This window comes from Branchiostoma belcheri, unplaced genomic scaffold (assembly GCF_001625305.1).
Source record: "Branchiostoma belcheri isolate BF01 breed outbred unplaced genomic scaffold, Haploidv18h27 scaffold5, whole genome shotgun sequence".
NCBI lineage: Eukaryota > Metazoa > Chordata > Leptocardii > Amphioxiformes > Branchiostomatidae > Branchiostoma > Branchiostoma belcheri.
Genome location: NW_017804131.1, coordinates 1,368,241 through 1,382,818, shown reverse-complemented (window position 1 = coordinate 1,382,818; position 14,578 = coordinate 1,368,241). Strand labels below are relative to the sequence as shown.

The window sequence follows — 14,578 nt, the reverse complement described above, 5'->3', positions numbered from 1 at the left end:
TTCTTAATAAATCAGTCTAAGCTGTACGTCAGTCTTTTATATCCATTGTACTAAAGGCGGCAACCCTCTTAGAAGCGCATACCCGGTAGAACAGTAAAGACGATATAAATAGTCTCCCAACTGCTTACGCGCAACAAAACTAGTATTTACGGGTAGCCGAGCGCATTCGTGGGGGATAAAAGAAAGTAGAAATTTATTGCGGCGGGCTATAACAGAGGGCAACGGCACAGGGAGGGGGCATAACTCAGAAGACGTTGATCGAGGGAATTCTGGAAGAAGAAATCTCACTTTACAACTGACTTTGCAAGTGTGGATCATTTTGAAGTGCAGAGATATCCGTCTCCAAGGGTGTGTATACATTACAGCAAATCCGCTATCGTGTCGGGAAAATCCCGTTACGAGCTGATAATGGAAGAGGCGCGGCGACTGTCAGCGGAAATAACTTCTGATTTACGGCTTATTGATCGAGGGATTCCGAGATTATCCGCTTTTTCTCCAGGAAGACGATCTGTTCATAACCTGAGTTTGGTGTGATGGGTATGGATCGGTGGGATATAGCTGAGGTATCACAGAAGTTGCACAAAACACGTCTGACTCACCTGTCAATCAAAACGGCGTCGCTAGGACTAAGGACGGAGGATATCGATCAAGGCCTCATGATACAAACTTATTGCAAACTTTACTCTAAAGTCTATCTGACGAAAAGCCTCAGACTTGCTTGAGATAAGCAAGCAATAATAGCTGTTTTTTGTATGCAAAGCCTCGAGATCTATAGTCAATGGGCTCTATGTCCACATCACGCTAATGGGGCCATGGGGCTGGTAGCTTCTAACCGTACATCATTAAACTCTTAAGGTCAAGGGAGGTTATATGTTTAATTCATGACTGAAAGCTTTTAACTATAAACAAACGATAATCGGAAGTATATGGCCGTGATTTGATATTCGCTATGCCCAGAAGGAATATTCGTCAAGATTAAATGTGTGCGTGACCTAGTGAAACATTGAGCTTTGCAGTGACAGCTTTCCCTACATATAATGGTTCCATACATATAATTCCTATCCATTGTACTCGATTTTGCGCAAACCCCTTCTTTGTGTCACCGCTATTGGTAGCTTTCAATGGGAGTATAAATGTGAGACTCTTCACATACCCTATCTCTAGCCCTGGGCACTAGGTAGATTCCATCGACGACATGTTAGCAGCAGCGTGCTAATGCAATGATAACTCCAAGGACTGGCATGAATACAAGCTGGTACCAATGGTTGTATAACTACTTCGGAAATATAATCAGCTTGACTGGTAGTGTGTCTAAGTGACAGTTATTCAGTATCTGTATAATTTTTTCCCACAGGATGTCTGTGTCAGTCGTCTATCGGCCTGACTCTACCGGACACCGTGAACACCATAGCCGGGGACCCCGTCACCTTACCCGCAACGTTCCAGACAGATCGCCGCATCGCCACCATTACATGGACCAAAGTGGAGAAAAAAGCCGACAGAGAAACAAGAACTCCCATTCTTACAGCCATACCCATGATGGGCTCGACAGAAGCCCATGGTCCCTACCAGGGAAGAGTGGAACTAGTGGGAAAGGCCTCCCTGAAGATTGATCGTACTACAGCTGAGGATCAAGGGCAGTATGTCCTCACATTGATTGGTCAAGGCATCGGCACTGAAGAGGGCTTCATCGACTTGAATGTGATGGGTAAATAACAGTTTATCATACTTCATGCTTAACAGAAATTCCACCATGTAAACCTGCAAAAACGATGCATTATTGCAGGTTTTGCATCTTTGCTCACACTTAATGGTCTAGAGATTAAATGTAACTATCAGACATGTTGGTTACGCGTACACATAGGCTCCAGATACTCTATGAAAACGTTACAAGGACTACGTCCATACAACAGCTTTGGAACAACCCAACATTGCATGGGACCGTAACGCAAACGAGCATGCAGTGCCCTACCTGGTAATAAGATTTACCGTTCGTTATGGTGGCTTTGGTGGATTATGTTATCGTTCTAAATCTATATTTAATGGGGCCGATGGTATCAGGTTTTCGGTATCAGCCCGGTCATCCCGTCCTAATTGCGCGGAACAGAAGTGGTATCAGGACCGTTCATCAGGATCATTCCGTGCGGATCCGACAAGTTGTTTGTCATTTTGAGGAACATTAGATTATCGCCGTCCCATGACAGAAACTTCCGTCCGTTTTGTATCCTGTAATCAATCTGGACTGAAGAGTTTGTCCGGAAACGTTCCTCCCGTGATCATAATTGATTGATTACAAGTTCTATTTGATATTCGTGATATCGGTATGCATTCTTTTTGTCTTATTCAATGACATTGCATGTTCTTCTGAATTAGTTTACAATTGTTATGTAGAGTAAATAATCAAGGGAACATATTGAGAATATTTCTTCGTGGCTGTTTGGAAGCTAGTAAATATCCAGATTTAGCAGAATAATCATTTAAAAATAACGTTGAAACAATGTGTCACTTTTCCAAAAGGTACTGACTACTGTTTTGATGTTTAAAACGATGCAGTTCCACCGAAAATCGCAGTGGGGCCGTCCGACCCTGTGATGGCAGCCAGTGGAAGATCGGCGACTCTGACGTGCTCGGTTACGGAAGCGAAGCCGAATATTACGTCACTGCACTGGGAGAAAGACGGGGCGCTGATCGACAGTTCGAGATTGGTCACCAAGTATTCCGGTGGGAACCTGCAGTCGACGAATCTGGTGATACATTTTGTGACCAGGGGTGATGCAGGCGTGTACAAGTGCATCACCGACCACGTGGTTCGAAAGGCCAGCGCTGCGCTGACTGTGCGAGTGTTGTGTGAGTTGCTCCGATCAAACTTATATCTTCTAGAATGTTAACATTGATCTACAATATAGTTTATCCACTCGAATCCACATGTTTCCAACTCTACAATTATTTTTTTACATGTATGTAGCATTCTTTTCTTGGAAAATAGAGTGTCTTGTGATTCAGTGTGTAGAATAGCAAACAGTTATTCTACATTCGTATGTAGAATACTAGGAACTGTTTGCAACATTTAACTGCACTGAGGGCTTCCATGGCTCCAACCCTCATGCATGATGATGGGACTAAGTTCACCTACAGGAGGTCATTACCTCAAACACATCATCACATTTTTCTTACTTAGTATCTCACTCATGACAAGTTTTGTTGCTGATTTGCTTCAGATCCCGCCACTATCCTGAGCATCTCGGACGCCCAGACTGTTTCCGTGTCTGACCGCATCACTCTGCAGTGCGTGGCGGAGGGAAACCCCCCTCCCAACATCACGTGGACACGGAACGGAGTGCGCCTGCGCGGGGTGACGAAGACTGTGTCACGTGACGTCCGCGCAGAATCTGTGGTGCTGGATGACGTCACGGTGAACGCCAGCGGTATCTACGCATGCACAGCGGCCAACTCTGTCGGGAAAAGCGACCTGAAGTCTGTGGAAGTAATCGTTCAAGGTAGGACTGACTTGGCAAAGACATCATTTAACGTTTGTATAGGCCTACCCCTATAATGTACAGATTTCACTTTTATGTAGGTTTTCTGTTATAGAGTACATTGAACCTTCAATTCTCATGACTATATGTTAATATCCAATGAATTAAAGCAGGAGACGAGTAGTATAGCCTACCCTGGCTCCCGAAACCAGGCAGCCTGCTTACGAACGCAACGCGCTAACCTCTAGGCCAAAATGTTCAGAGCCATTGGACTGGGTCAGTTAGTGGTGCTTGAACCACACTGATACGCAATTTTTACTGAGAATCTAAATAGGATCAACAAACATCAGGACATTGAACCCTAGGTTCCCAGTCCTGGCTGGACGACAGCAGTATCGCCATCCTAGTGGGTGCCATCGCGGGGGGTCTGTGGCTCGCCATCTGTGTGGGCCTGGTGGTGTACTTCGTCAGGCGGCGGCGCAACAGACAGGACAAGAAACGGTTCGCCTTCTACTACAACATGGGGCGGAAACAGCCGGACGGGACGGACGGGAAGACGGGCGAGGAGACACTAGAGGTGACCCGCCATCCACACCTCAAACTACCAGGTACGCATATAAAACAACAATAACCAAACTAGAGAAGTAACATTTGCAAAGCAAATGCATAATGTTTACCTTCGGACATGGTCTGATCTGTTTATTCCTACTCAAACACATTCACATACATACTACTAGTATATGGTGATAGGAGCAGAGCAGACCAAGACATTGCAACATTATGTAACCCAACGCGTCAACAAATCATGTCATTGGTCTGGTCAGAGGTCACTGTTTGGAGAAGAAGAAGAGGAAGAAACTGAGCAAAAACAATATGTTTTCCTGCGGTAAACATAATGATTTATACTGTGCATCCCCTCTTACCCAACGATGTAATTAACAAATAACTAATTACGATATATATCATGAGTAAGAAGATATTACGTTTGGCTTCATCATCCATTTGATGTACATCAGCCATACAGAGCTAGAAGCGCTTTGTACATTCGTCCGTACTTCAATATATGAATTGTGCTAATGGTAATATTTCAACATTGTCATCATAATGCATTAACCTATGAGTGAAAGCTGTGGTTTAGAATTGGCATATGATTTAAGTTTTTGGCATGGCTGAGTATATCATAGCATAGTATATTTGGCTGAACATTTTTATTAAGTTATCTTACAGTAATGAAAATTTTGCTTAATACATACGAGCAGCGCTCATTTTTCTAACACGGAGTAACTACTAGTATTTATGTTGACTATTCCCGCACCACCATACAGCCAAACCAGTCTCAGGCGCCCCTACGTACGGCGGGATTGACACGATGCGTCGGACCAAGGGGAAGGGTGCGTTTCTCTGCCATATTGAACGTTCCCAAGGACATTATGTAGAGATTTTCTATATATTGTCCTTGGTGTTCCTAACCCCGTGTCGTGTTCATCAATTCTGCAGTCGCAATGGTCAGGATAGCGATCAATATAACATACTTATACATGCATAATGTTAAATGGTTATCTAAGTGTTGACCTAAATGGCACATGCGTATGAGGTTATCAAATGGAAATATATATAGGCCAAAGACGTGTCGTCTTAAAAGAAAATGGTTAACGACGTCTAGACTAAAAGCATTGTCTTGTAAAATATTGCCTGTACCTGGAAACTAGTACTTGTGATTTAACTGAGGTTAAAGCGAAAGTCGCAAGGGGTCGTTGATAGAAAGTTAGGAAACGGCATTGACATTTGAGAGACTGTTAAAAAGCAGTGTCCCTTCCCGTTCCAGTGCGCCGGTATGGCCTGGTCCTGTACACCTACCACCCACAGGAGGACAACGAGCTGTATCTGGAGATTGATGACGTCATCGAGGTGCTGGAGGGGGAAGATGGCGGCTGGTGCCTGGGTTACCTGAGGGGCAGGATAGGCCTGTTCCCCTCCAACTACGTCAAGTTTCTGTCCGCATCCCAAGGTAGATGCAATGACCAATTTTCGAAGATGTGACGTATTGCCATACCCCTACACACACACACACATAAACGTAAACAAAGACACTAACAACACAGCCTTTTGATATTCGTGAACCAACTTCAGAATGGAATATTTTACACATGCAGAGAACTGCGCGCACGCCATTTAACAGTTCATACTGACGTATAGGAGTACACCGACAACATACCTTGTGTTGTGATCCATCGACAGGTATCCATGAGTTGTGTGTAAAATGGCGGTGTCAAGCTTGGACCAAACCATTGGCAGATTGGAGGGGGGTCGATCAGAAACTGTCATTGTCATTCAGGAATACCTAATTATAAGGGTCGGGCATTTTTTCACAGTGGGTAGGGATATAACACGATACACCCTCAAATTCACAAATTTTCCTGAACTTGTTCTGTCATTGTTATTCATATTACTGCGTTGAATATTCTTCTAGTATCTGCATCAAAGCTGAGGGAACTGTACGATTCATCCGACCCCAATCGCAGATCGGGAAAGTCAAGCGTCTAGAAGGCGAGTCCAACTGCACTTATCATCGTGTCCGCTAGGCAGCGCTATTTGACCCCCTATACTGTTGGCAGATGATCGCTTCTTTTGGACGGTCTACATCATTGATGTGGGTGCATTTGAAAGGAGTGTGCGAGGATAAAGTTCGAAGTGTACATTGCATTGGAATTGGATGAAGAAAGTTTTGATGGTTTGATCGAATGAGTCATGTATGCGTTCTACTGACAACCCAAAGATAAAGAGAGACGGAACGTGTATTCAGATTCAGTAATTAAAAATCAGGAAAATCAAAGTTATAAACTCCTGTCAAGTGTGTAAGTCACTTTGATTATGTGTAAATACCGAACCTATTATGTGCAATGTGGTTTACCGAGAAATAACTGGGAGAAATGCATCAACCATGAAATCATGTACAAAACAAGAATTACTTTCGACGCTAAGCTTTAATACAGCTATAGATACTTCAGTTTTATCATGACGTCTCCTGTTAATGAAGAATAGATGTTGATGATATATCTACATCGTATATGCAGTATATGCAGAGAATCATTATTATTTAATACAACTACAGTAGACGGCACGAAGTGACATCGGGCCTAACAATGTACATAATAAGCAACTTTCGGCTAAGTTGTATCATTTCAAACCGTTGTGGAAAAAGTGAAGCGTAAATAAAGACAAGAAACTCCAAGGACAAATTCTGCCTTATTTTTGTACAGCTATGGTTACAGCGTATAACTGTGAAATAGCCTTGTGAGGTACAACAACATCTAATCAGAGCGTAGATGACAGGATTCATAAGTCAGGCTTTTTGGATATTTAAAACAAATGCACATAATATTTTGTATATACATGTACACATTCTAGCGTTTATCCAGTTGAATTCGGAAAGAAAAGATTGATATTTTTCCATGTATACCCATTATCTCCCGTATCAGACAATTGCAAATTGCCCATAATGCTGGGAGGTAACTCTAATAAAACAAAAACAAACAAACAAACAAACAGTGCACAAAACTCTTTCATAAATTTGTCTGGAGCACTGACTCCAAAGTCAGAATGGCATGGGCGATTCCTCATCACATATCTACACCTTTAAACTATAGAATTAATTTTCAGATCTACCAGTGTCAGTGGTCGTCTAGGTCGCCTATTCCTTGGAACTACATTGTTTACGATCAGGTACTCGGTACCTTTGATATCTTAAATATATCACAGGAAGGTCTTCAATATAACAGTAATCACCCTGTAATACTCTAATCGTCCGCATGGGCTCATATTAACAAGAAATACCTGATATGTACAAGTTATTTGAAACAGGGCACACTTTGTTGACAAATACCGAAGACCGTTACCCTACGCAATATTTTCACTACGACTACGATGACAACTATAAATTTATTTGGGTTTCAGTTTATACCTAAACTTTGAGAAAATACATGTCGCCTGCTAATACAGTAGCGATAACAGCAACGGAATTTGTTTCTCTGTGAAGATGACTCCATATCATATTTACAGATTCCGGGGTCTTATGGCTCTAGCACATGCTAAAGAAGCGTTATTGTGGTAGATGGGGCGTATATAGAATAACAAAATTATACAGCAAACGTCTTCGTCCATGTTTCAAGATACATATACACATGGGGATATCTAGTTGCTTTGGGACGTCCGTACATACGTTAATTCCCTGTACATTATTCACTAACACAAGCAGTCATCGAAGCAGGACATAGTACCAATGAAGACATTTCATGTTTGTGCCCCGGTCCTTCGAATTCCTTGTCTTCTTTTCTGCCACAAAACTGTATCTGTGGTAAATCGGGCCTTGTGTCGTGTTATATCACTGTCGTAAATTCTCTTCACAGACTGGCCTTGGATGACGAGGATTTGGATTCGACAGGCTCGTATATTTCCCTTAGCTTGGCGGCTGACACTGGTGAAAAAATAACAACTATTAATGTACTTGCATCGCCAACAAATTAAGTAATCCCTTGTACCCGTTCCTGTTAGTTAAATATCATTTTTTTTACTGAATAGATGCATTGATAGTCTACAAACAACATAGACTGGTAGATGGCACCACAAATCTTACGAACGGATAATTAGTTAATAATTTACATTTAACAGAATCTAAGATACATTGTGAGTCGGTAATAATTTGCGCACAACTCAACGTACTGCCAAACCTTGTGACGCGGACAGGAACTTGACGTAGTTGGAGGGGAACAGGCCTATCCTGCCCCTCAGGTAACCCAGGCACCAGCCGCCATCTTCCCCCTCCAGCACCTCGATGACGTCATCTACCTCCAGAGCCAGTTCGTTCTCCTCTGCCGGGCGGTAGCAGTACAGGGCGCGGGCATATCTCCTCACTACTTAAAGAAAACAAAACAACAGACTTTTACTAAGCAAGTTCTAGTCAATACACCAAGCTTGACCAAGCCTGAGGCACTGCAATGTTTCACTATGAGTAACGAACGATGTTGACATCAATGCATGTGCATTTTTAATTGTTGATGATAAAGGTGGCATTTTATCCTTTGCCTCGTCCATTAGTTACAGTTTATTATCCGTAACCACATTGAGTCATTGACGAAAATGCATTCCATGAAACTAGTACGTCTCCAGTAACTCACCCTTCCCTTTGTTAGATGTCCGTCTGATGGTCTCTATGCCGCCGTACGGTGCACTGGGAGAACGCGGCTTCACTGGAGAGCACAACCATAAAAAGGAACAAATTTGAACAATTTGAAAGACACAAAGTTGTTCCTCTCAACAAACTTTACTTCTGTATTTTTGTTATTTGTGCTATTCCTTTTAACTGACTGCGTCGCCATGACATAGCTGGGTAAAAATTATCCAAATGAAAACCCTAGCCTTGTAATGATCTGTATCATTGCAAATAAATACAAATACGAAAACTAAGACGAAAGTACCGGGCGGCTTAAGGTTGGGGTGCCGGGTGACCTCCAGAGTCTCCTCCCCGGGCCTGTCCCCGCTCTTGTCGCCCTGCCCCCGCCCCATGTTGTAGTAGAACGAGAAGCGCTTCTTCTCCTGCCGCTGTCTCCGCCGCCGCACGAAGTACACGGCCAGCGCCAGACAGATGACCAGCCACATCCCGCCCGCGATGGCGCCGACCAGGATCAACACGTCCACCCCCTCACCTCCCGTACGGGCAACTGGGGGAAATGTAAGATGTCGTTTACGTCAATGAATGTACTTTGACTTTATACGTCGACGAATGTTAGACATCCGGGTAATAAGATATGATTTTGGAAACGCTCAGACGTTTCAGATAGCATCCACTACCATTCGTCATTTGACCAGTGTCACTGTCGAAATGTAGTGGATGCTACCTGAAACCGTTTCCAACATTATATCCAGTTACTTGCAATTCAGCTTTTTTGGCATATTTGACTTTAACCTGACTTGACTCTGGTATGCACTTGAAGTTCAAACCTTAAAAGAAAAAATATCAGTATTGAATCCACAGCTATGACTCCAATACATCAATGCTCCACGCCACATACGATACTGGTAGCATACTCTGATGATGAATTATGGACTATTTTTGTGAGTGAGATCTTTGAAAAATACACCATAAACTTCTTGATTCAGAAACCAATTACATATACCTCTGATAGAGAGCATGACAGACTTGATATCGTCCTTCCCCACGTTGTTTGACGCGGTGCACACGTATGTTCCCGTGGCGTTCAGCCGAACTTTCTGCAGCACCAGGGAGCTCGTGCACACGCCACGGGACAGCCTCTTGGTCGTACCGCGCAGGCGCACTCCGTTTCTGGACCACGTGACGTTCGGGGGAGGGTGTCCCTCCGCGACGCACTGTAACACGGCGTTATCTGACACGGCCACGGTGAGTGAGTCGGACACACTGACAATCGTTGCGGGATCTGTGAGAAAAAAATATTTTGAGTACTTATTCTAGAAATTGGTCATGAAACAGTATAGAACATCAAATCCGTATTTGATGGCATACATGTCCGTTTTTGTCAATTTTCCCCACTTCCTTACAACGTTTCTATTTTACAGTAAACCGGTCATGCCAGTCCTGATGAAGATGACAGACGGTCATCGAAACGTCAGCTCATATGATCATGTAATTAAACTAATGGTTGTGGATAAAATAACTTTACTATTAAATAATTCACCAAACTTTACGGGTATAGTCCATTCTGTCTATACTAGTGACTATGATAAGTAACATGAAACGTAGTGACAGTAGGACGTTGACTCAATAGGGAGACCTGATCTAAGGGTGGCCAAAAAAGGCCCAGGTGACCGACTGGTCTCAATACAGAGTTGGCTCCAGTGTTTTACTTACATCGGACCTCCAGTGTGAGACTGTCACCCACAGACTTGACCACGTGACCTGCCACGCAGCGATACCGTCCTGCATCGCTCCTGGTCACGTGATGTATCAGCAGGTCAGGTGACTGCAGTGTCCCGTCCGAATATTTGGAGTCGAATCTGAGGGTGTCGATCGCGGTGCCATCTTTCTCCCAGCGGAGTGACGTCACGTTGGGACTAGCGTCCCTCACTGCGCATGTCAGAGACGCTGACCGACCTTCGGCTGTGACGTAGGGCTTGGTGGGACCGACTTCAACTTTTGGTGGGACTACACACAAAACACAGACTGTTATGACAGATGGCCTGCGTTTGTAACTTTATCAGAGGTACTAATGGGAGGCATGTATATAGTATGCTGAATAGTTGTCAATTTTTCAAAGAAAACATTTTATATCACCAGAGAGGAAAAGATACACGTATCTGGATGATTATCAAACTTATACTACATGTATCATGAAAGTTAATCTGTACTATGTGTTGGTAGTTACATGTTTAAAAGGTAAAACATTTGTTCCAACACAAAAGAGAAATGTTCTCACCCAGAGCTTTCGACCTGTCATCCTCAGCAGACTGACCCAGTGAGAGTTATCACGTGGCTTTTCTGAAGTGTGACTCCAACACTGGGAGATCAGAGTGACTGATCGAAAGCTCTAAATTTCTCTTTTGTGTTGGAACAAACGTATTACCTTTAAACACGATTTTCAAACTTGCCTAAAACATTCATCTCAATGAATCCTTCCTCAATGGGGAATCCCTCTCCCACGATCCCCAGCACGTATGTTCCGCCATCTCTTCTCGTCGTGCGCTCTATTTTCAAAGATGCCCTCCCCTCGAGGGCTACTCTTCCCTTAAAGCTACCGTAAGACTCTGTTTTCTGCAAGGTGGGAAAATACTGAAGCACGGGTATTCTCTTCTTCGCTGGTTGGCTCGGGTTGAGCTTGCTCCATGACACGGACATCACCTGGCGATTTGTCTGGAAAGTAGCAGGCAAGGTGACGGGGTCTCCCACGATGGTGTTGACGATGTCTGGTAAGGTGAGGCCTATGGACGATTGGGCCGAACATTCTGGAAGCGAAGAACAGTACTTTTAATATGATTGAAAAGAGCCACACACAAGTAGACGTAAAGTGGGCTCAGAAAGAAAGAATGTTATAGGATACCATGCTGTAGGATAGTATATTATGTTATTGGGTAAATCAATCACAAGAGAAGATATTAATACATATTTCATCTTTGTAATAATGACAATAGACATAAAAAAAGTAGTAGATTACATTCAGTACATACTAAATTCACATGAGTATGTACTAAAAATGTTCCAGCGTTTGTGTCTTCAAGTTGTTATATGACCTCCAGGGGAAATTCTGAAGGTGAAGCATAGTGCCAAGTATTTTTTATCATGACCGTCATAGTGGCAAAGTCAGGAGACTACGTTCGAGCCTTTTACGGTGTTGTGGTTGAACCAGAATCCGTAGCTGCAAGCTGCTTGTCGCGACGAGAGACACCTTCATCTATTTCGGCGTCATCCTCTGCTTCCAACGCTGGAGGCGGCGTAATGTTACAAAAGGAGGGAGCTTAGCCATGGAGAACGAAATAGTCAGCGGGGATTTCAACTGTCTCCGATTCTCCACTGCCAGTATACACCACACGGTCTGGTAGGTCTATCATCGAGCGTCTGCATCTACGCCCTAAATCTGATCCATTGACGTGTGGGAAAGGAAGTGACCTAGATAGCAATTAAATTGACTCCTTATCGCAAAAAGGAGATACTGAAGATTTCCTTTTGTGGGAAGGTCTTATCTTGCTGTCCGGTGCGCAGTAAATCTATCAGTAAATGCCCGGGTAGTTTACTAGTATTCTGCGGTCTGGGCATGTTATATATCGTTTTACTCGTCAGAAGGGCAAGGATTTTGGGGTGTGAACGGACGCATAGAAAGCTGCTGATAGTAGCTTCTGGACGATTTCCCTGTCGACGTTAATTTACACACTCTTTTCCTGGGTTCTCTGTGCACACAGAATCCAGGTTGTGCAGACATGCGTCATTTCATGACAATTTTATCTCTCTTTTCTGCTTCCCAAAATAGCGGAAAACGTAGGAATCCAACCTAACCTTGACCGACTAGCAGAATTCAAGATAAAACATGAGAAGTAAAGCCGAAAATTCCCAGCGACCCTGAATATTCCGGTTCTAACATAATGATTTACAACTTGGCCGTTTTACAGACTTAGAAGACTAAAATCTATCCACAAAACCAACTGTGGATACATCAACTCATCCATACTCGACCGTATCAGAAAAGAGCGTTTTAGTTTTAGGATAGACAGATTGCACCAGCTGCAGAAAGTTTGCTATAGAGTTTGTACTTTTTCACAAGGCGCATGTAAAGCCACGCACTGCAAGCAAGCGTGGGGGTGATATCTGTGCAGAAGAACAGTCAGATATATTTCACCCAGAGGGCTGTTATCACAGCTTGCAGTCTCGGGAAGATTTGTGGTGTTCAAGTTTGTACCGCAGACAACAATCAAATAAACTATCCATCAGCGTTAGCGTTACTGTACATCTTATCGTACATCTACAACGGTAATTTGTCAGATGTATAAGAAATATAACAAGTAATGCTTGGGAATACATTGCCAAATTCTCCATGGACATAGTTTTCCACGAAACTTGGTATTGATATGTTTATAGATGTTCAGTGTGCCATCAATCATACGAAAACTCATACACAGGGATATGAGCCTTAATCCCGCTTCATCACGCAAGCGAACAATCAAATTGATTCTTGTAGAAAGGAAACGAAAGTTTGGAATTCTCCACGTGTGTTCACGTTTTGCTCGCAGCGGTGTGCTTACTTTAGCCATGTATAATACATATAAAACGTGCTCGCTTGTGGCGAAACATGATGGAGATAACGTATATTAATGGTAAAATGTCTTCCTTTCCATTGACCATGTCGGAAGATGGATCCATTGGTGACCAAAATATTGGCCCCTCCAGACATGTACAAATGGACTGAAGATACATTTTTAGGGTTTGAGTGAACATCTTTCTCTTGGAGTGGCACCTCACAGGAGATAAACCAGTAATGATTGTAGATAGATTTATGCATAGAAGACAGGTTAACTTCTCCATTAAGTCCGAGTATTTTGCCTTTTGTAATTTTGTATATACCTCCCAATTTCTTGCACGCATTTTTTCTAGACATATGAACTGTGCAATTTTTTACACCCGCTACGCTCTTTCATATATGTATTATTATGAACTTCAATACAACGTGTTGTCACAAGCCTTTGAATTAAAAACAAAGTAAAGAGTGGGAATTACTCCAGCTCACAGTGAGCTGCCTGAGCCGCAGTGTTTTTATTATTTACAGCTGTAAAACCTTGCGACGAAGATGAATCTCACAAGGGAGTGATGAATCATATTTGATCAGTGAAGAATTACCATACGGAGAAGAAATGGCGCATGAAAACCGTTAATCTATCGCCGGGGGTGGCGGCGATCATATCATTCTTCCTGCGGGGAAATATCGATTTTATAAGCCTTCTGAACTAATCTGACAAAGTAGCGCTGTGTTTTATAAAGCCACTACGACAGGCCTAGAATTAGACACGTCCGGATACGTTTTATAGTGGGAACGAAGAAAATCGGTTTGACAAGACCAGATATTAAATGCATATTCTATCTATAACTTCGTATGAAAATATATGAAAACTTTTCGAGCAAATGCCGATTTAGAATTCGGGTGGAACTGTTCTACTTGGATCGTTTCCATCTCTACGTACATGTTCCTATCTTTGTCCCCAACGACTAGGTCAAGTCGAGGGATTTGGTAGTAAGGTACATGTCTTAATCATTGTAGAGACAGCCTCGCCCCCAAACAGTAGGTTCATTCTATAGAGACCCAGATTTTCTAATATACAATATCGATGTAAAAATGCACGAAGAAAATCAATTTTGGTGCCTGTCTTTTTGATTACCACGGATGTTATTATCACTAATATACAACCAATCACTACCTGTGGTTTATTGATTCTTTTCCATAGAAGCCAGGAATGTAGCTGCCAAAAACGACCAGTAAAAACACAGACATGTAGGGGCATGTGAGGTTAGTACGTCTATGGGGATGCATCTCGACTAAAGGCCAATACGAACTTCGACCCATACGGGTGTTAAAATTCAAACACGGCTA

At 42.9% G+C, this 14,578-nt stretch overlaps 2 protein-coding genes across 2 annotated transcripts in view; one reads left to right on the top strand and one right to left on the bottom strand.

Moving 5' to 3' along the window:
- LOC109479629 (hemicentin-1-like) overlaps positions 1 to 6,062 on the top strand; it is an 18,315-nt gene extending 12,253 nt beyond the window's left edge. Inside the window, exons 3-9 of the mRNA XM_019781615.1 lie at positions 1,355 to 1,708; positions 2,554 to 2,847; positions 3,219 to 3,497; positions 3,842 to 4,084; positions 4,802 to 4,867; positions 5,302 to 5,484; positions 5,947 to 6,062. Coding sequence (XP_019637174.1) covers positions 1,355 to 1,708; positions 2,554 to 2,847; positions 3,219 to 3,497; positions 3,842 to 4,084; positions 4,802 to 4,867; positions 5,302 to 5,484; positions 5,947 to 6,020 — 1,493 coding nt within the window. The 3' untranslated portion in view covers positions 6,021 to 6,062. The remainder of the gene's footprint in view (positions 1 to 1,354; positions 1,709 to 2,553; positions 2,848 to 3,218; positions 3,498 to 3,841; positions 4,085 to 4,801; positions 4,868 to 5,301; positions 5,485 to 5,946) is intronic.
- A 995-nt stretch (positions 6,063 to 7,057) lies between these two features.
- LOC109479628 (MAM domain-containing glycosylphosphatidylinositol anchor protein 1-like) lies at positions 7,058 to 11,343 on the bottom strand. Its single transcript, XM_019781614.1, has 7 exons — positions 11,097 to 11,343; positions 10,360 to 10,653; positions 9,650 to 9,928; positions 8,951 to 9,193; positions 8,651 to 8,722; positions 8,204 to 8,386; positions 7,058 to 7,950 (listed from the first exon to the last, which is right to left on the bottom strand). Exons 1-7 carry the CDS (start codon positions 11,341 to 11,343, stop codon positions 7,877 to 7,879), a joined length of 1,392 nt encoding a protein of 463 aa, XP_019637173.1. The 3' UTR covers positions 7,058 to 7,876.
- Between the last annotated feature and the right edge of the window lie 3,235 nt (positions 11,344 to 14,578).

Excerpts from the sequence above, each read along its gene's own strand:
- LOC109479628 (XM_019781614.1), bottom strand. The coding sequence starts at position 11,343 with ATGTCCGTGTCATGGAGCAAGCTCAACCCGAGCCAACCAGCGAAGAAG. Across the intron at positions 9,929-10,359 it reads TCTCACACTGGAGGTCCGAT|ATCCCGCAACGATTGTCAGT; the intron begins GTAAGTAAAACA and ends TTTTTCTCACAG. Across the intron at positions 7,951-8,203 it reads GTTCCTGTCCGCGTCACAAG|TGTCAGCCGCCAAGCTAAGG; the intron begins GTTTGGCAGTAC and ends TTTTTTCACCAG.